This window comes from Phytophthora ramorum (genome assembly GCF_020800215.1).
Source record: "Phytophthora ramorum isolate Pr-102 chromosome Unknown Phyram_PR-102_s0003, whole genome shotgun sequence".
Classification (NCBI taxonomy): Eukaryota; Oomycota; class Peronosporomycetes; order Peronosporales; family Peronosporaceae; genus Phytophthora; species Phytophthora ramorum.
In genome coordinates this window covers 2,631,997-2,653,587 of record NW_027150649.1, presented here as the reverse complement: position 1 = coordinate 2,653,587, position 21,591 = coordinate 2,631,997, and the positions used below count along the sequence as shown (strand labels likewise).

At 52.8% G+C, this 21,591-nt stretch overlaps 1 protein-coding gene across 1 annotated transcript; it reads right to left on the bottom strand.

Moving 5' to 3' along the window:
- Window positions 1-2,150: 2,150 nt before the first annotated feature.
- KRP23_3971 (uncharacterized protein) lies at window positions 2,151-4,334 on the bottom strand (the record flags this gene model as incomplete). The annotated part of the gene is made up of 3 exons (XM_067888884.1): window positions 2,151-3,449; window positions 3,543-3,565; window positions 3,638-4,334. The coding sequence occupies 3 exons, from the start codon at window positions 4,332-4,334 to the stop codon at window positions 2,151-2,153; spliced, it is 2,019 nt and encodes a 672-aa protein (XP_067748089.1).
- Window positions 4,335-21,591: the final 17,257 nt, after the last annotated feature.

Sequence of the window (21,591 nt, the reverse complement as noted above, 5' to 3'; positions counted from 1 at the left end):
GGAGATAAAGATTCGAAGTTTGAATCTGAATCAAGTCCTCTTCCTCCTGCGGCCAAGGTTCTAGCAGCGTTTACACGATCTCAGGTCGAGCGATCAGGATCAGCTGAACCTTTGGAACCGCTGCAGTATCAGGCAGAACGTTGGCGCCGAATCAAGGCTCATCAAGATGGTGACGCTTTCTTCAAGCGGATAAAAAGCTATCTGAAAGGCGAGTTGGATGAATTTTCCCGATCTGAGGTCAAGAAACTTGCCAAGTATGCGGATTGCTACGTTCTGGACTCACGAGAAGTGCTGTACCGCTTGGCTGCAGAAACTAAGGGACGCCCTCGTAACAGAGAGTCTGAGCTGAGATTAGTTGTTCCTGAAAGCTTGCGTCCAGACATGTTGCACTATGTGCACGAGGATTTTCAAGGTGGGCATCAAGGCATAACTCGCACGTATCAACGATTGTGTGCAGAGTTTTATTGGCCAGGTATGTTCGCTGATGTGGAGATTTTTGTCAAAGAGTGCACTGATTGTGCGTCGGCCAAGGGACGACCTCCTAATTCTGGACCTTCACCTGGAAATATCGAACCTCAGCGCCCGTTTGAGCTAGTGTCAATGGACTTTGTCACCCATATGCCCAAATCTGAACGCGGAAATACTTTTCTGCTCCTGTTTCAGGATTCATTTTCAGGCTACGTGATGTGCAAGCCCATGAGTTCGACCACTGCCCAAGAAGTTGCAGAGGCTTACGAGGAATGTGTGTTCAGGCGTTTCGGAGCAAGTTCAATGCTGAGGCATGACCAGGATCCAAGGTTCATGAGTGAAGTTTTTACCCGATTCCGGGAAATGCTGGGTAGCAGGCAACGAGCAACCCTAGCATATCGACCTCAAGCTAACGGCCAGCAAGAGCGGTCGGTCCAAACGGTAATGCGAAGTGTCCGTGCTTACGTGGCTGAATCAGATCAAAGCGACTGGGACGATCACGCTGAACGTTTGATGTTTGCCCTGAACACGTCTTTTGACGCCACCCGGTTAGATACGCCATTTTACTTGGTGCATGGTTGGGATGCTCAAGGGACGGTGTCAGCAATGCTTGGACCCAAACCTTCAGGCGCTGTTGAACGTACCGCTTACGAATGGCGTCGGAAGTTACAACGTGACTATAGCTATGCCCAGGCCTGTGCCAAAGACCTTCAGATAAAGGCGAAACGACAGCGCTCAGAAGCTCAGACGGAGAGATGGAAGGAGTTGTCAGAGCGTCTCAAAGCCGGTTTCAAGGTTGGCGATGCTGTATGGCTATACATCCCCAAGGTGCAGACTGGTTTGAGCAGGAAGTTGGCTCATATGTGGCATGGTCCGTTCAGGATAGATGAGATGCATGATGATTTCAGAGTCAAGCTGAGAGTCACCAACACTGGATATCGGGTCAACCCTTGGGTGCATGTGAGTCGCCTGAAACCGAGAGCTTGGTTCCCGAAACGTCCAGTTGAAGCAATCGAGTTGGACGAGGATGATGATTTTGACACCGCTTTGTTACCCGAGGACAGCTGGGAGGCAGACAATCTGAACGACGAGTTTGAAGTTGAGAAAATTCTGGATCTGCGTTGGAATAAACGCACTCGAACTGCACGACACACACGAGAGTATCTCGTGAAATGGAAGGGCTATGAGGAACCAGAATGGTTACCAGTTTCGCAACTGAGTTGTGGTGCTCTCCTGTATGAATTCAATCAAGGAGCTAGAGCGAGAGCTCGCTTCAGGACCATGCAGGCAGGAGATGATCATCCCAGAGCATAAAGTGCCCCGAGCACTTGTGCCTGGATGTAGACCGCTGACTTTGTGAAACGATTGAACCTGAACCGGATTTTCATATATGTACCCTGAAGTGATGAACATGCTGAACGTGAAAGTGAGAGAAACCTGAAACCGGAATTGAAGAACGGATGACTCTGGGGCAGTTGTGACTCAGACGCGATTTTTGAAGAGAGTGTGACTTAAAAGAAATGGAGTCCAGAATTAACAATGCTGAAAAGCAGGTTGGAGCGACAAGTTCTGAAACGAGAAAGATGTATTCCTGGACGTTAAGAGTACGACACTACTACATGCAAATTAAGTAGAGCGGAAACAGCGTCCAGAATTTGCCGACTTGAATCGGGGCTCAGACTTCAGATTTCCGTAGTTTCCGTCTCTTCGTCATCATCCACGATCTCGTTGTCAGGATGTCCTGGTACGATCCAGTTGGACGCACGACGCGGAAGCGGGATAGTTCGAGCACGTATTTTCGCGGGGATATGCTTGGTTCGCTGAATCTCATTCGCCGCTGAAGCCCAAAGTGTACGCTCAGGCTCCCGTTCGTCCACCTCCATCAACTGCTGGCGGAGAGGCTTACGTTTGCCGTTTTTACCGACTGAGCGAGGGTCTTCCCAGATCCAGTGACAGACACGAAACGGCACGGGCCAGATTCCAGGTTCATGAAGCAGAGTTTCGGGGAAGCCTTGAATCTTCATCAGACGCTTGACCTCAGTGCGATGCTTCCGCATCAATGAATCTGTTCTTGAGCGGCGTCCGTCATACAAGACCTGAGACTCTTCATCTTGGTCCGGGTCAATGGTGATCCAGTGAAGCAACTCCCACCAAGCCTGACTGTGGTCTTCCATGAAGGACACAAATTTCTTCAGACCGGCCATGATTGCAGGGCTCAGCTTGGAGGCTTGGTGATAGTAGAAGACCTTGGTGCGTTCAGCAAACATGTGTCTCCACGGGAGCTGTTTCTTGATCCAGGATCCGTTCTTTCTTTTCGGCAAGAGGCTGTCGTACAAGTCGTAGTTCCAGCGTTCTTGAGCGTACCGAATCTCAGTCTTCTGTGGAGCGTAGTTGGGGAAACCTTGAAGCTGGGCCTTGCTCTTCTTACCGAAGAAGTACATCTTGATCCCGAAGTACCTGAACGACGACGTGATGTCTGGATCAACAATCTCGATCTTGCGAAGCTGCTCCAAGCTCAGATCTTGAAACGGGATATCAGCCAGAGGAGTTGAATCTCGACTGCTGAAAAGGTCATTGGTCTTGGAGTTCAAACGCGCTTTCTTGCGCGCAGATCCCGACTGAGAACTGGAGTCCTTGGAGCGCTTATTCTGTGAAGAATGTTGAGGAGTCGAGCGAGGCGCTGAATCTTCTGAATCAGAGCTGGACAAGACGGTTAGAGACTTGGGCTTCTCCTCGAGAACGTCGGCGTTGAGGTACTCTACTTCAGCTTCGCCTTCAGCATCGTCGACCTCTTCTTCCTTGTCAACAGTCTCAGGGTCAAACGGAGAGTCGCCGTCGCTGCTACTCTGGTCCGAATTTTCAGGAATTAACTGGTCACACACCACTTCGACGAGAGGATGCCAAGGCTCAGGCTGAAGGTTTCGTGCAAACATGTGCTCCAATCGAGTTTCGGCGCGAAGGAAGTACATCTCAGGGACGTACTGCGTCCAAGGAGTTGAGTCCAGTTTTTCGAAATAAATCATGCTCACAAGCATAGTTACGAGAGGCTCCTGATGGAAGACGGGGTGAACTACCTTGTCCCCGCTCACAAACTCAACTGAGGTCTCGTAAGAACACCCGGTGAGCATAGTGTAGCGAACATCCAATCTGAGGTCGTTCCAAACTACACCTCCCGGGAGATTCCCGCGTGCAACTTCCTCCGTCCACTCCAATTCCTCAGTTCCAGAACGAGCATACTCCAAACACGGCAAGCGAGAACTGGGACGTAACGGGAATGAGCCCTTGAAACTGATCCAAGACTCTTTCGCTGCAGACTTGCGAGTCTTCTTCGGTCGTCGAGATTCAGGAGTCTGAATTGGATTCTTAGAACCCTTGGACTTGGGACCAGAGCGAGACAAATCTAAGGTCTTGGGCGGAGTTTTCTGCGGAGAGTCTTCATCATCGTCATCTCCAGCTTTCTTGCGCTCAACCATGTAGTCCCCAGGGACGCACCTTGGATCGTCGACAGCGAGGACGTTGATGTTTGAGATCCACGATGAAGGAGGCTTGGTCCGTTTGACGAAGTGCTCGAAGAGGCCTTGAAGTCGTTGCCAATTGGATGTGATTGAGACGTTTGGATCTTGGTTCAAGAAATCGGTGAAAGACCACGAGCTCAACTTCTTCTCGATCATGTCTCGACGCAGAATTTCACACCGAGCCTCAGATGTGTTCAGTTGATCTTGGAGCTCAGTGATCTTGTCATCACGCTTGTTTAGCTCCAGCTGGTGCTCTTCGGACATGGATCGGATCGAGGCTTCGAACCGCATCTCAGCATCATCCTTCTGAGCGGACATGTGTTCCAACTCGGATTTCCAGTATGCTTGCATGGCGGTCCACTCGCGTTCAACAGCGTCGACCCTGGAACGCAACTGGAGCATATCTTGAGTTGGTTTGTTGTTTTGCTGGAGAAATTGAGTACGAAGATGACGATATTGCGAGAGAAGTCGTTTCAAGAACGAGACCATGTTGAAAGTTCGTTCAGCCAAGCGATCGGGTCCGAACACCCCCAAGAGCGAAGCCATTTATCTCTGCACTGTGAGGGCACTCAACATGCTAACGAGGTTGGAGATTGAAGGAGGCCTAGAGACCACTTTCAGAGTGTTCTGAGCCGACCTAGGACCCAAAAGCGGTTCCAAATCATGCATGTCAGCGTCGCTGAGGGTCTCAAGCACTTGAACAGCCTCCAAACCTCCATATCCATCACGAAGATGGACACCATGACGAATGGAATCCTCAGTGGCGGGAACCCCGACGAGACGCATGGGGACATCCGCATCACAATCAGGCGGAACCACCCAGTTTGTTGGACGCTTCACCTCGAAGTCTATGTAGTCAAAACTGGACGACGGCACGAGCTTGGAGAGCGAAAAGCGGGCGTACTCACCGCGAGTTAGCTGGCGTGGAACCTTGTTCGCGAAAGAAATTAATGCGCCAGACCGCCGATCACCGGTGCTCAGAGAGAGTGGAGTTGAATCAGAGCTCCGCCCCTTGTCATCATCCGCACCAGCGCTTGCCTCCGCTTTGCGCTTGGACGCGGCCTTGTCTGATGCGTCGCCAAGGTTGTCTGAAGCTGCGTTGTCGATCTCCGCCGTCCGCTTCAGCTGAGTGTCTGCCGATTCCTCCATAACGACGTCTCCATCATGCGAAAGGTTGTCGGGAGCACCATCCGCTTCTTGCGATGCACTGGGCGTGGCTGAAGACATGAGCGCTGTGGCGTGACGTGGCCCAAGACGAAGGTTGCTCGATGCACGAGAAGATGTGTTGCCGATCAAGTGGAAAGTTGGAATGTGAGAATGACTGTGGCAAAAGGTTGGCCGCAAAAATGAGTTTGAAGGTTTTGGACCCGGAGCGAAAGGGTGAGAAAGGTGCTGAGCCCGCGCAAGTTGCCGAGCAACGGTAAAACCACGTTCAGGCTCAAGCCTGCTCCTATCAGTTCCAGACATGGTGCCTCTCCTCGGAAAGTTCCTCTTTGACAGACCATGACCGGAAGGGACGGTTGACACGAGACTGAGTGCAATTTCTCGGTTGGAATCAATGGGTGACTAGTGACGTGGATATGTGCTGATATTTGATTGGCTACTGAAATTTTTGAGTACTGGTTATGCGCATTGCGCATGTTGAATGTGGAATTCGGCTATGTTCCGCGGAGCGGATGCGCTCAGGCTTTAAGATGGGCCCCCCAGATTTGGAAGGTCAGATTAGGCTCTAAACAGCCTGAAACTGGATCTATGTCTGAATCAACCCCGTCCTTAAGCGGGTTAACCCAATGGAGTTGAAAATGCCTATGTGAATGTATCACATATGGTGTCCCGCCTTGCTTAAAGCCTGAGCGTGTGAATGTCCGTGTACCCGGAGTGCACCGTAAGTCACCAGACGCCAGACAAACAAAAAGCCCGTTGAAGAAATGCCGTGTGGACACTCACAATGAAGTACGATTTTGGTCATGAGACCTTGATCACATCAGATGTCTGAACGCGGATGTCTGAACGCGGATGTCTGAACGCAGATGTCTGAACGCAGATGTCTGAACGCAGATGTCTGAACGCATGTATTATACGTGCTCAAGACTATCCTGTACTGTGAGGTCGTACACACTGGTTTCAGCTAAATGTCCAAGTTGAAGAACCCTGAGCGTGAGTTTGAAGTATCTACGTTCAAGAAATTGGAACCTGAAAATGATGTTCAAGGTCAAGTAACTTGAAAGTAGGTTTGAAGAACCCACGTTCAGACAACCCAGAACCCAATGCGAGGATTTGACTCCTTGAAGATGGAAAGTGAACCCACGAAGTGACAGCCAGTATACTCAAGTCAAGTCAAAGTCAGAAGGTCGTCAGGAAGAACACAGAAGAACACGGAAGAACACAGAAGAACACAGAAGAACACAGAAGAACGAAGACAGACAGATACCCTTTACGAAGAAGGTAGCGATGGCTAGCAAAGATAACAATCAGAGTTCGTTTAACCCCCTACTACGCAAGTCGCTCAAAGTAAGTGAGCTTCTGACAAGCAGGACACGGGTCCGCCGTTCAGTTAAGGGCAGTTCGGTGCGGGACTCTCTACAAGATTCAAGCCCAGTTGCGAGGGGATCATTCACGTAAGTATTTGACGTGATCCTTGCATTCCCTTTATTAGTTGGACCCGCTGCGCGTACGGTAAGGGCGGGGTTTTCATTTCATATTAACAAGGCCTTCTTGGGTGATAGTAGCAGTCATCCCCAGGAATATTTGATAGACTGCGTTTGAGATAGGATTGTATTGGTGTGTATTATTTCCCTCATCTGAGGGTGGTGCGCGTGTGAAGAAAAGGCTTCAGGATTGACCAGTATCCTGGATTCAGCCTTAGTTGACTGGTGTTCAGACCCACCGTTCAAGGGTCTATAAGAATAAGTAACGGCTGCGTGTTGTATATAACTCTGTATTTGTATTGGGTATCTGAAAGTGGTGTTTGTTCCGAGTTCTCGATACCGGTTCCAGACATTGGAGAAGTGCGTTCAGGAAGTGGACGTTACGCTCAGCATTTTCAAGGCCTATTTGTATTTGACAACTCATTGTGGTGATATATCCGGGCTTCCCCCGAAGCAATCGACGCCGATAGGGATTACACAAGGTGCCACGCCACTCTGAATCACGGTTTCAAGGAACCGCGTTCAGGGTTTACACCCCCCAGGCTTAAGTTTCAGGACTAAGTCTAGGCTACCGCTATACACTTGGGCGAGAAAGTTTCATCGACTTCGTCACATCTCCGCGGAGAGGGCGCAGCAGGTGCAAGCCGAGTTTTGGGCCAAGATGAAGGCGGCGCTGTGCGTCAACAAGTTCTCGGAAAACCTGGAGGTGCTCGATTACGTCGCCGCGGCCATTATCAACGGCAGTCCCGACCCCGAACAGGCGTTCTGTCGGCCCGTGATGATTCTTCCCCGGTCCGAGCGTCAGCGATTCGGCGTCGAATCCACGACAGCGGTCTTAACTGATCAGAAGTCTGAGGCCCCGCCCGCGAAGCGCAATAGCCCGCCGTCTAGTCACGCCTCGGAGGGAGAGGCGGTGCTCTCCAGGAAAGCGAAGACGGTCGCCTGTACAGTGAACACCCTCAGAAGCACCGAAGCTAAAGAGTTGACGACGGTAGGCGGCGTCTCCGGTCGGATTGGCCAGACCGGCGGCACTGTAGTCAACGCCGCGGCTACTCCGGAGCTCAAATTGTCGGCGAAGACCCCGGTCACCGTATTGGGCGATCTCCAGCAAATGTATCACGAGGCGAACGCCGAAGGTGTTTTCCCGTACGAGAAGGCGTACCCGTGGGAGGGTGTGTACTTGTGGTACGACCCCGCGGACTACGAGGACGTATATCTCGCGCACTGGAGATTCTGGAACTTGCACCGGCCCGTCTTCTTCGACTGGGCGCTCCACGTTCCACACGCTTCAGGCGCTATGCTAGCCGCACGGCGAAAAAAGAAGATGGCAGCCGGTCGAGCTCGCCAGGAGTTCGTCAGTTTGTGTATCGAAAGGTGGGGTTGGTACGGGTTTCTGCGAATGCTGGAGTTCACAGGCAACCGTCACTTGATGTGGTGGGGCGGTCAGCCAGGTCGTAATTCCTCTAAGGGCAAGGCTTACACTGGAGGTCACGTCGTGGATCTAGGCGAGTTGTGTAAGAAGGACGAGGGAGCTTATAAGGCTAAGATTTCGGGCGCGCTTAAGCCATTCCGCTTGGATGAGGGAGCGTTCGCGAATCTCCCCGAACTCTTGGAGCAGACGGACGCTTTGGATCCCTCTCTCGTACCGTATGACCAGCGTCTCAGTGATCGCGCGCTCGCCCGGATTCGTCAAGATGTCACTTCGCAGCGTACGGCGCAGCCACATTGGAAGGGAGACCTGAGCACTGGGGTCTGGCACAAGTTGTGCGCGGACCCGTACATCGAACAGGTTCAATTAGAGATCAGTTTGTTGTCCCCCGAGAGCACTCCAGTGGGGTCCACGACGGTTCCCGCGTTCGACGCTAAAGAGACCAAGACCGTGGGTTGGGCCGCGTACAAGTTGGTCGATGGGTCACCCTCCGCATTTGCCCCACGAGTGAAAGTGCCACTGCAGGAAGAAGGATATTTCCTCAACGACGGCGACGAAGAAGAAGAGAAGGGTGAGTAGGGTCCAAATGTGGGCTCCCGTGAGAACAGCAAAATTACCGTGGTGTCCAGAGTAGCTAGTAGTCTAGCGTCGACAACCTTGTTTCGTTCAATCCAGTTCCGGTTTCAGGCGTCGGGGTTGCTTCATTCTCCATTCAATGTATGCACAGCGCCCAGCCGTGCCGAGATATGTAAAATTCAAACAAACAAAAATCAATATGAACCAGGGGATCACTTCGAGCTCCGAAATTCCACCGAAGCGGGTCGGGGTAGAAGGGCCCATTCATTAACCGCGGCGGTTCACTAGAAGAGCAACTCGTCTTCATCCGCGGCTGCATTTGCTTCGGCTAGTCTAGCACTGCGCCTCACTTCCGGCCAGCCTTTCTCGCGACGCTCCTTGTTTTCAAAAGAGTTTATCAGGACCTCGAACTCAGGGAGTAGGAATTCAGCCGGCTTCCAACAGGTCTCGAACGATGCCGTGAGCGCCAAATACTGCACTTGGAGCCCCTTCACTCGTTTGGCTAGTATATCGACGATAGGACTACTGACGCCCGAGAACGCAACCTCCTCACCCCCGATAACGAGGCGTTCCACAAAGCTGGTGGGGGGTAGATCTTCCTCGGACAGGGGACCACTGTCGTCTACACCAGGTTGAGTCTCGATACCGGGAGGTACTTCCGTCGGGAAAGGGCGACTCCACCGCCCTTTGAACTTCTTGAGTCGGTTTACGTTCACAGACACGACTCTGTCAGGATGAGTAGGGATTGCTACGCGATAGGTATTCTCACCGAGATTCCCGACGACCCTGTAAGGACCGTGCCAAGCGAACGCGAGTTTCTTAGTCTTCTTCTCACCTCGTCGTGCTCTAAGGTACTGGTATACCCAGACGGCTTCTCCCACTTCAAAGGACACAGCCACTTGGTCGTCTAGCCGTCTAGCGTGTTTGTCCTGAGCCTTCAGCAATTGTCGCTCTACCATTCTGCGAGTGTCTCTCATCGACAAGTAGAGTCGTCTTCGGTAGGCGGCAATTTCGTTGCTCTTCCAGTCGTTACTAGTGTTCAGGAAAGCCAAGTCTAGGGGCAGCACAGGGTCACGACCATACAGGCTGAAAAAGGGCGAGTCGCCGAGAGCCTCGTGGTAGGATGTTCGGTAGGCGAATAGCGCCCGAGGTAAATGCAGGTCCCAGTCTGATTGTGACTCGTTCAAAAGCATCCCCAGCATGCTCATCAAGGTTCCGTTGAAGCGCTCGACCAGCCCTTGTGTCTGAGGGTGGTAAGCCGCTCCGAAACGTTTCTTGATCCCCAGCGTCTCATAGAAAGACTGCGCTAGTTCAGAGATGAAGTTCGACCCACGGTCGCTCAGCAAGCGTTCCGGTACACCATGGCGCGACACCACCTTATTTACCATGACGTTGACGAAAGTGACCGTGTCCAATCGAGCGACGGGGAACGCCTCGGTCCAGTGCGCAAAGTAGTCCGCGAATACAAGAATGTATTTGTTGCCACGCTCAGTCGTGACAAGTGGCCCGATGGCATCGACTACGAGCAGCGAGAATGGACCGGAGAGCTCCTGGACAGGCATCCTCTGCATGCGGCCGTTCCTCCAAGGCCGATAACCCTTCCCGCTCCCGCACTTCGAGCAGGAGCGCACGTATTCCGCCACGTCCTTTTCCACCCTTGCCAGTAGGCGTGTTTGCGCACCTTATCCATAGTCTTAACCTGTCCCACGTGAGCTGAGAAGACATCCGCGTGACAGTAGTGCAACACGGTCTCGATGAAAGGTAGAGGAATCACCGGAATGCTTATTGTCTTTGCAGGACCAGCACGAGCTCTAAGGTGCACTTTCCTCATTAGCAAGCCGTTCTTGACCAGATAGTGAGGGGCCATCTGTAGCGTGCGAACCCTCAGCTGGGTGTCTAGCGCCAGAGCGCCGCTGTCGAGGAATGCGATGAGAGCCAGGATCCACGGAGTCAATTTCTGTTCCTCAATAAACCGTTCACGGTCCAAGCCGAAAAGGTCCACGGGTGAAATAGCCGTTTGTTCAGTATCATCGCCTTCACTTTCGTTCTCCATGTCAGCATCCTCGGCGAGGGGCGCCGTTAGTTCGGCAACCGCCTCCCCGACTGGGACTGGACTATTCTCTTCCAAGTCGCGACTGGTAAAAAGAGCAGGTTCTCTTTCTTGACGGGTCAAGCGTTCATCGTCATCATAGTTCTCAGAACGGTTTTCTCCGACCTGCATAGAACGCTGTTCGTCGTCGTCCGAGCCGTTCAGTAGATCGGACATGGTGATAGCGTTCACCGTGGCAGTGTATAGTCTGGAGAGACCGTCCACATGGCCCATACTCGTTCCGGCCTTGTGGAACACTTTGAACCGTAACTGTGACAGTTCCATAGCCCATCTCGCCAACTTGGCGTTCCCAGTACGGTTGTTCTCGTTGAAAACCCATACAAGAGCGTTGTGATCGGTGTATAGGTCAAATTCCCTCCTGTCCAAGTAGCAGCGGAACTTGCGAGTAGCCCATACGATGCCCCAACACTCAATCTCAGACGTACCGTCCTGCTTGTGGATCCAGTTCTTCTCGGACCCGACCAGCAACGTGCTCGCGTAGGCCACGACTCGGTCCCGTCCATTCCCGGACTGCATTAAGCAGGCTCCGACGGCTAATTTGGATGAGTCTACGTACAGCTTGAATCGTTTCTTGAAGTCAGGATAAACGAGAATAGGGGGCTCTGCTAGTTTGCGCTTGAGTTGAAGGAAAGCGGCCTCGCAGTCAGAACTCCATCCAAAAGCAACACCCTTCATTTTGAGCCGTTCAATTGGGGCGGATATGGCGGCGTACCCCGGAATATACCTTCTAAAGTAGCTGGTCAACCCGAGGAATGACCTCACCGTGTGTAAATCATGAGCCTGAGCACATTCATTACAGATTTCACTTTCTCAGGGTTCGGCAGGATGCCCGAGGGAGTTACGATGTGGCCCAAGAACGCCACTTGATCGCGTCCCCATTTGCACTTTCTCATCTTAAGCTTGAACCGCCCTGAAGCGTTCCAAAACTTGCTTCAATCGGACTAGATGAGCTGGGAAATCATCGCTGAACACTACGCAGTCGTCTAGGTACACCAAGCAAGTTCGTCACTTCAAGTCGATCAGCAAATTTTCCATGAGACGCTCGAAGGCCGGCACGGCGTTGCATAACCCGAAAGGCATCACCAACCATTCGAATAGACCGTACTTGCACGTAAACGCGGTTTTATCCACGCTGTCAGCGGCCATGGGCACATTCCAGTAGCCAGAGGCGATGTCCATGGTCGAAAAGAGCTTGGCATCTCCCAGCACGTCCAAAATACCATCGATTAGAGGCATCGGGTAGCAATCCTTGATAGTGACAGCATTTAGCCGGCGATAGTCTATACAAAATCGAATACCTCCATCGGGCTTTCGAATCATGAGGACAGGGCTTGCCCACGGGCTCATTGAGGGGCGAATTAGTCCCAGCTCGAGGTATTGTTGGATCTCCGCTTCCATGACATCGCCCTCAGCCCTCGAGACTCGATAAGGTCGCTGTTTAATCGGCGCTTGCGTTCCGGTGTCTATGGAGAATTCCAATAAGTCAGTACGGCCAGGCGTCAGCGACGAACATGTCCTTATACGACTCGAGGAGAGACTTGAATAAACTCCGTTGCTCCGCGCTCATCTTGGAATCGCCGAAGTCGATCTCCAGGTCGATCGTATTGGCCTTTTTAAGTCCGGGCATCGACTCAGAAGAGGGGTCGTCAGCTGTGGCGACCGTGCCTAGCACCGTGTCGATCCACGACGAGTTAGAAGGCGAACAAGGCTCAACGGGTTTCCGCCCGGCGAGTCGAGATCCAAACGCAGTTGAGGGCACTACTGAAACGGCCGCTAGGAGCGTTCCCTTCTTGACCACGACATTTTCGAGTGAAGCATTGCACATCTCGATGATTACTTTCTCTCCTTGGACCGTGCACAGTGTCCGAGCTATCTTCACCGTGTCATCCAACTCCGGGACGCCTTCCACAAGTACGGTAGTTTGGTCAGTGACTTCCCCGATTACGTCAGTAGCGACGAGTGCCTGGCCTCCGGGGCATAGTACTCAATCGCGAGTAGTGCGTCTCCTCCACGCGAGGCGAGCCCAGCAGGAACACCTCGTTCGTATCTTTCAGGGTCATGGTGTTGTTCTCCAGGTCGATCACGGCACGATACGCCTTCAGCGTGTCCGTACCCAGGATCGCGTCTACATGTAGTTGATCGACAACCACGAAGGGTCGTAACTTTTCGTGCGTACCCAGCCTTATGGGTAGATCGACCACCCCACGAATATGGATCTTATGGCCTGAGACGCCCCTGAGACTCCCCGGGTATGGTTGTAGAGTATCCTCCAAATGGCCTAGCCGTCGGACGATTTTCGAATTCACGAGACTCGACGTCGCTCCCGTGTCTACTAACATCTCACAGGGGAGGTAGTCGATGTAGCCGGCGGAGACGGCCTCAGCGCCACCAACGGAGCCAATTATACGTTTTCCTTCGGAAATTAGTTGCTCGGAGTCCGCAAGCACCTCGTCCGATTCAGATCCGGCCTTCATCTCCCGCAGTCCGGGCTTACGCCTTCGGGAGCGGTAATTAGAGTCGCGTACAGTGTACACGTAGGGATTGACATCATCGGCGCTTTCGCCGGAGGTGGCATAGGCGCCGAACGCTTCTGAGTGCCTCGCAAAAAGAGATGTGCAGTCGAACATGACGCTCTTCGTGCGAGACGACGCTCTGGGGGCGCATATGGTACGGTGGCAACGTGACCCACGCTCCCGACGCTTGATTCGCATTAGATCGGCTTCACGCTCGTACTCTTGACGAACTCGTTCCAGCACAGCGAGCAATGCTTCTTCTTGGATTTGGCTGGCTAGACGCACAACAATAGCTCGTGCGCGCACCCCTCGTGAGTCATCTTGGAATAATGTTGGATCCCCTATCTCGGATCGGCCGTGCTGGTGTGAGAGCACCTTGCTTCGGCAGGACGAGCACATAGGAGTAACTGGCCTTTCGTCCTCACGAACCAATTCGTATACGACAATCCGTACGAGCGCACGTAGAGGAGGAGGTAGTCTTTCAGGGTTGTACTCGTCAACCTCAGTTGGGTAGGTCTTCGAACGCGGTTCTAATCCCGCTACGTCCACCAAGATGTTCAGAGCTACATCAGACTCGGTCACCGGAGGTGACTTCCTCCTCCGGCCAGAGCGTCCCGCTCGTAATACCTCGTCGGCTACGACGTCCGATCCCCCTCCGACGTCTTGGCAGTCAGAACTAGTCGCCCGCCCCGGGTCCACCACGGCGACGTACGTCTCGCTCACGGTTTTGAAGTCGCGGTTGGCACGCTTGGCCTCTTTGGAGGTAGCCAGCGTGCTCTTGTACCACTCCAGCCAATATTCCGGCGAGGATAACGCTCCAGGCGACGCTTCCTTAGTCCGAGCCAAGGTCTCGACGGGGATACTGAGCAGCGTGCTGACATCGTCAAGCGTGGGCTCTTTCTGTTGCTCAGCGTTCTTCTTAACACGGCGCTTCAACTCAATTTCGTCTAGAGCGAACAGTTTCTCCTCCAACTCTTTCTCGTATTCCTCCTTCTCTACGGCCGCAGCGCTTGTGCGTCCCTTCTCCAGCGCTTCCAGTTCAGCAGTCGTGAACAGCCTCGAGTACTTCGGGATCACCTTGACGGTAATCGGCTCCTGTTCTTTAGGCACCGTCTCATCCACCCTCACTTCTCCATTGTTCATAGATTCCTTTCCTTCCTTCGCGACGGCCACAAGTCGTTCCGTTATCGCGATACTTGCATCTTCACGCAAGGTTCCCAGTGCTTCAGCAGCACCGTCCAAAGTCTCAATTCCGGACCCTTCCGGTTTCATTAGGCCTTCCTCTCGAGGTCCTATTCTAGTTACTTCAGTAGCGTCCTCCGCGGACGATTTGATCCGCTCCTTCTCTGACTCGTTTTTCATCAGGTCGGCGGGCATGATCTCCTCGAATTCATTATTCTCATTGTCCATTTTCTCCCTCAGCTCGGGGAGGTTCTCGTAACAGTTTACGCCTTCATTAGTTTTACTCGCAGCGAGGTCTTCCTTCTCCAGGTCTTCCCACGCGATCACAGCTCAACCCGCGGGGTCTTCTAAAGTCACAGTTTCTTTTCGAGTCTCACCGACTCGTTCCTCAGTGACGAAATTCGTCTTCACACAGTCTTTCTTAACAGTTCTGCCCGTTGCGGCGGACTCTTCCCAAGCCCCATAACCCGCGTTTTCACTCTCCTTTTTCTCCATTTCGTTCCTATCCGGAACGGATCCAACCGTTCCTTCTCCAGCGGGGACCACCCAATCCACGTTCACCGTACTCTTCGCGATACTTGTTGGGTCCCTGCGCGCGCCGTCTCCTAGACAAGAGGAAGGAGCGGCACTCCCTTCCCCTTCCTCTCGCCCCCATCATTGACGAGGCGACGGTCCTCCTTGTCCTGCATTAGCTCTCGCACCTCCTTGGGTAGCTAACTCCTTGACGGACGCCAACACCGGGCACTGCGCAACTAGGTGATCCAGGCTCTGGCACATGAAGCAAGGCATCGGCTTACGGCCAGGGGATTGGCTGCCGTATTGTTGAAGGCCGCCATATGGACGCGTTGAAGAGAGCCACCGCTATCGTGTGGATTTTCGTCTGCGTAGCTGAGTCAAAGACATCGAGCGAGAGGACGTGAAGCTCTTGGTCCGGGTCGCGACCACTCAAGACGCGAGCCACCTGGTGATCTTCGGCCGGTGTATTGAAGACGTACGCGAATGCCTTGTTCGTCGCCGTCATGTTCCAAGCGCTTCGGTCAAAGATCCACTGGGCACGCAAGCCGGCTCCGTTCGCGTGCTGTGCCCCTCCACGGCGGAAGGAATTGGATGTCAATTGCTCGACGACACCTGCCTTCTCTGCAATCCGATCAAGGACGCGGTTGACGTAGCTGTGCACACCAGGCGCGGCATCAGTACTCGTACCATCGCCAGCTTCGCCAGCCGAATCTTGGGGGGGAGTAAGGACTTGTGGGTGATCCAGAAGGTCGATGAGTGGAGTGGATGAAGACAGAGAAGGTTGGGAAACTTTCGTCTGCTCAGGAAGCTGGCTCAACACGGAAATGGTCGGCGCTGTCTGAGTCGCAAGAGCAACCGCTATAGCGAGCAGCGGACGCGTGGTGAAGTCATCGTCGGGAAAGAGCGACAGACCTTGCTCTTCCGATGTCTTGATGCGGATGAAGCGGGCGAAGAAGATCTTGCCCGAGCCAACAGACAAGTTTGCCTTTCGAAGCATGGTAAGGTCCGATGAGCGCCCGAATAGGAACCACATCAACGCCACCAGCGCCGCGTCTTGGTAGTCAGCAGCAGTAACCGCCGTCGAATACAGGTACTCCATCATTTTCTTGAGCGCCGTCTTCGTGCATGCCGGAGCCTTCTTCACAAACGCCCCCGTCTCGCGCTTCATACAATGACGCTCCAACATCTGGCCCTTCTTGAGCAGGTTCTTGTCAACCAAGGCTCGATGCTGAGGGAACTGTTCCAACAGCCAGTTCTTGGCTTGCCTGAAGTACTGCATAACGGAGTGACGAGCAAGTAGCTGGCCCTTTCGGCCCTCCTTGAACGCAAGCTAGATGCCGAACTTGTCCACCACTGCCTCCAGCACTTGCGCAGCGTTGTCGCGCTTCATGCACGTCTCTAGGTAGTCCCAGGCAACCTCCTCATCTGCCAGGGACTTGAGAAAGGTGCGCGATGCGTTTTCCCGGGCACGCTTTGTGTTTGCGGGCGCCAGGTCGATGAGGCTCATCTTGGGTCGGAGAGGTCGGAGCTTGAGTGTTATTCGTGAAATATGGGACTGACTGGCGCTTCGTATGGACATATCAATATCTGGAGCAGCGCTCCGACTAGATATGTCGGAGAGGCGGGCACAAGCCCTGCAACAGAACAACTGCAATTTGATTGGTTGAAACTCTGTCACTAAACGTTCCTGATTGGGTCAAAATAGTCCCTGCTCGTTTGATTTGTCAATATTATACATAGTGAATTCAAGTATGGTCGGAGATACAATGATATTCATCCATAGCTCGGTAAACGACGTTTGAGACATCTTCCAGGCTAAGCATGGGTTGTGTTTCAGAATTGGCAGGTTCATTGTGCCGAACACCACGTCCCTTGGCGAGCACTACCTGTGTAGCAGGAACCGACATTTTCTCCTCCGTTTCAGATTCTTCAAACTGGACATGATGAGATACCTCCGATTCTGATTCAGGCTCAGCCTTGGCAACATACGTTCTGCCCATCTTCCGAGACTTGTATCGCGGTGATTGAGCATTCTTTTGATACAGCAGCTTGGCTGGTGGCGTGTCATATCCTTCTTCTCGCCAAATGTCCTCGCTACGTCTCAACGCATATTCCATCTCGCTCATGCTCTTGAATGTCTGACCTTGCAATGCGGTCTTCAGCTGAGTGTCCTTCAGCTTCTTAATGAAGCGACAAATGTGCCTCTCGCGAGACTTGGTGGTTTTCTGAAACTCCACCTCAGCCTTGACCGCAGCAGCGTTGAGCCGATAGAAAAACTTGAGCGCGGATTCTCCTGAACACATCTTCATAGTGTAGTAGCGCTCCGAGTAAGAACCAGTTGTGCGGCAATACAAGGTCTTGAAACGATGTGTCAACTTCTTCCAGTCATGACGAACATGTTTAGGCAGCTGAGCATACCAATCTCTGAGAGCTGATGACATTCTCCCTCTCAGCTGTCTGATCTTCATCTTGTCTGGCCACAAACCTTGATCCGCCATGTCAGTGAAACGCTCCCACCATCCAACTCGGTCTTCGAGAGATGCATCTTCATCAAACTTCTCAACCGCATCGTAGTTAATATACGGTCGATAGGTCCAAATCGTTTGACCATCTTTACCCGTCGTGGACATAGTGGTAAGGTTTGGACCCGCCTCATCACTGGAGCTACTGTCTGAATCACTTGAGCTTGAATCATCATCATCTGAGATCGACAAGTCTGAATCAGATTCATCTGGATCTGAAGATGGAGGATCTGCACCTTTCTTTTCCTTCAGCGGAGATTTCTTGAAACTCGTTATCTTGATTGCACTTTTCTTGACCGCTGATTTCTTGGATAAAGTCTTCTTAGGCACAGATGACTTGGATTCCTTGCTGGAACCTTCCGCTTTGACGACTGAAGTGGTTGTGGTCAGTTGAGCCTTCGTCCCTTCCTTCTTTGACGGTACCGACTCTGTATCAGGACGCACGCCATCCTTGATTACGCCACTGACCACTGAACTCTTGGTTGCCGAATGGGGTTCAGCTGAAGGTTTCTCCATTATCGGGGTTGTCACTTCAGGGGATGTGGTCAGCTTACCAGCTTGAATCTGGGAGAGGACAGTTCGGAGATCATGATTCTGGTCGGCCAAAAATTTCTGGCGATTCAGTGCGGACTCACGTTCTTGCTCCCGCTCCAGGTTCAAACGCTCCATGGCTTGCTGTACGCGTTCCAAGCGCGCATTCAGGCTTTCATTCAGTTCCTTGCCACGCTCAGCTCGCTCATTCTCCATGTGAACACGTTCAGCATTCACTTCGGTAAGACGTTGTTGCCAAGTCTGCTCCAAGTTGTGTTGAACCAGCTCCCGTTCACGCCTCAGCTGTTCAGCACTTTCAGCCTGCAAACGTTGGCGCTCAAGACGAATGGTTTCCTCTAGCCGGGCAGCCCCTTCTTCATGAGATTCAGGTGCAGCTTCTTCTGTCTTGGGAGTGGGTCGTGCTAACGATTCTTCAGCTACTTGAGCGCGACGTTCAGCCTCCACCCGAGCTTCTTTGATCCTCAGCAAAGCTTGTTCAGCGGCATGTCTTGCTTCCTCGGCGCGAGTTGTGCGTTCATTCAGCGAACGAATCTCAAACGCAGCACCCTGAAGCTGTCGATCCATGTTGCGCTGCATTTCCAGCTGAGCTTTATACTGCCGATCGTGAAACGCTTCTTGCTGCTCCTTGAGTTGGGCAACTGCTTCCTGGTGCTGACGCATGACGTTCAGGGCGACTTGTGCTGCTCTGGATGATGCTGAAGAGTGTGAACCTGACCGACGCGATCTGCTTGTGCAACTGGACTTCGTCCGCGTTGAACGTGCAGGTTCCCTAGCACTCAAACTTGATTCGCTTGGTGCCGAGCCTGAGCCTCCGTAGTTGACCGTTGATCGCGCTTGAGAGTGTCTCGGTTGAGAAGCGGTTTCAGCATCCTGAGCGCCAGCACTCTCTGAATCAGCCATGTCGACATCATCTTGATCCACCGAGGCAGGTCAAGCTGGGATCACCGTACGCGTCACCAACGCTCCACCATCATATCCTGCACCCGGGTACCCCTGAGACTGGATTGCCATCATCACTGGGACTGATCCTGAGTGAGACATATGGGCTGAGGCTGGGTGCCCCAACGACAACATGGATGAGCTGGACGAGCTGTCTCTGGATGTCTGCGTTCCTGGACACGTGTCGTATGCGGTTCCACTTGAGGTGCCTGAAGGACCAATCACACTTGGGACAGAATCGGATATCCTGCTCGACGCGTTCAGAGTTCCTGAACTGTGGCTGGTCATCACTTGATCCTCAGTGTCAAATCCAACATATCCGGCTGGACGCAATGAATGATCCGAAGGTGTCGAGATGCTGAGCGGACGAGGAGGTCTACGCTGAGGGCGCTTCGCTTCAGGTTCACTTTCAGGGGGACCCCGAGGACTTCTGAGCACTGTGATACCCGCGAGTCGACATAATGAAGCAAACGAATTCCCCAGCAGATCTACTTCGTAATCCGACATCAATCGATCTTCACTTTCACCTTCCGCGTTCAGCTTCAAAATCGGTTCGTACTTGATCGCATTCAAAACTTCAGACGGGTTGAGAACATCCGCGTTCGGCTCAATAGTTGACCGATACTGAGTGGAACATTTTGCACGTCTTACCATACACAACGAGTGGGTGGAAAGATACCATGTTCGCCAAAGCACAGCGAGGTGCCAGAGTCACCTGGTATGAGGAGTTCCCGTTTCTACGCTCATTATGCCATGGAGTAGTTGATCACAATGACTGGAGCAGTGCGACGATGGTGCCGACGGGGCAAGCCTGGGGGGAGAGTCAGGATGAGGACCCAGCCTCACCTGCTCGCCCTACACGAAATTAAGGGCACTGTAGTGCCCGAACTGGAGGTGAAGAGGGGGCAGACTTCACCAAGACCAGCGTTCCACCAGGAACGGACTTTGCTGCAGCATAACGGGGGGGGGGGGTTATGCTGGACAACACACGGGGAATGGCCGTCGGAATTACAAAGGAGACTCCAGGTCGGTCACTGGCAACCTCGAAGATACAGGCCGAAGAAAACGACAACGAGGATTGAGAGAGTACTACCCACCGCTGAACGAGGAGACTACCCAGTTTGAACGCATACAGACGCTTTTCAATGATCATCAGAAACAGACAGTACTACAGAGTCAGCGACAGGAACAAGAGGCGAGCTGCCGCTTTTCTCAGTACCCACTGCATGTGACAGATCAGACGTTTGGATTCGTATCGCAGAACGTGAATGGACTGGGGGCCACCGCTGCGGCCCAGAGCCACTGGTTCCAGGCGTTCGGAGAACAGGATGAGCATGGACGCTCCGACATCATTGCAATCCAAGAAACACACGTGGAGGCGAACGAGGTGCATTTATTCGAACAGCACCACGCAAGCCGATGGGGTTTTCGTACAGGAAGCGGCCAACCAACGCATTCGTACTGGTCACCGTCTCTTGAGAAACGTGGAGGAGTGGCAATCCTCGTAGACCCATATGGGTCGTTTAAACAGGCGACGCCTTACCTTATTGACCGGTGGTCGCCACATTTTATAGCGGTGAGAGGCACACTCGACGGCAAAACAGTGACCGCATGCAATGTATACGCGCCACATCAACCTGCTGAGAGAGAACGCTTCTACAGGAGCCTCCAGGATGTGGACTTTGTCAAAGATGACTTACTGCTACTAGGGGGCGATTTTAATTGCACACTTGACGATCACGCGGACAGAAGCTATCACGGTACGACTGGGAGTCATGACTCAACTGCCCTTAGGGACCTACTGTCGATATGGGGGGTATTGGATCCTATCGCTATTGCACGACCGAAGTGTTGGGATACTGACGGTCTCCGGAAACATCATGCGGAGACGCATACGTATACATACACGGTAGACCAGCGACGTCGAGACTGGATCGGTGGTACGTCTCAGCCAATGCTTTAGAGTGGGTAGCCGCCTGGAACACGTTTGACATGGGGGCCAAGGCAGACCACAAAGCTACTAAGATACATGTGCGATCACCGGATGACCCTATCAGAGTAAAGCGTCTTCCTCGCATCCATCCAGTCCCGGGATATGCCGCGCCGGCCGTCTCAACTGTGACGAAACAATTGCTGGCAGTTTTCAATAAAACACTGAGCGAATCACCTCTGAGTACAACGGCTGCAGCAGAGAGATGGGACGCACTAAAAGTGGAGATCGCCCGGAGGACTCGAAACTGTGTAAGAGAACGAAAGCGAAGGCTAAAGAACACGCTAAAACAGAAGCTAGGTCGGCTTCTACGACAACAACAGCGTCGGCACAACGAATCTGCTAGTGCCGAGCCTACAGTTGACGAGTTGGCGGAGCACTTAAACGAACTCACTCTGGATGACATGGAGGGCCCAACAAGGGCGGCAAGGTTGCGCAGGGCAATCGTCGAGGTGAAACAGACAAGGGCAAGACTCAAGCAGTGCCGTCTATTTAGCGAAGCCACACAAGTTGGATGCGGTAGCAGGAACCTCAGCCCGCGCGATACACGAGAAGGCGGATATCCTTGCAGATGCCTGGCAGCCTATCATGCAACAAGCAGCGGCTGATAGAGGCGACGTGGTTGAGGTCA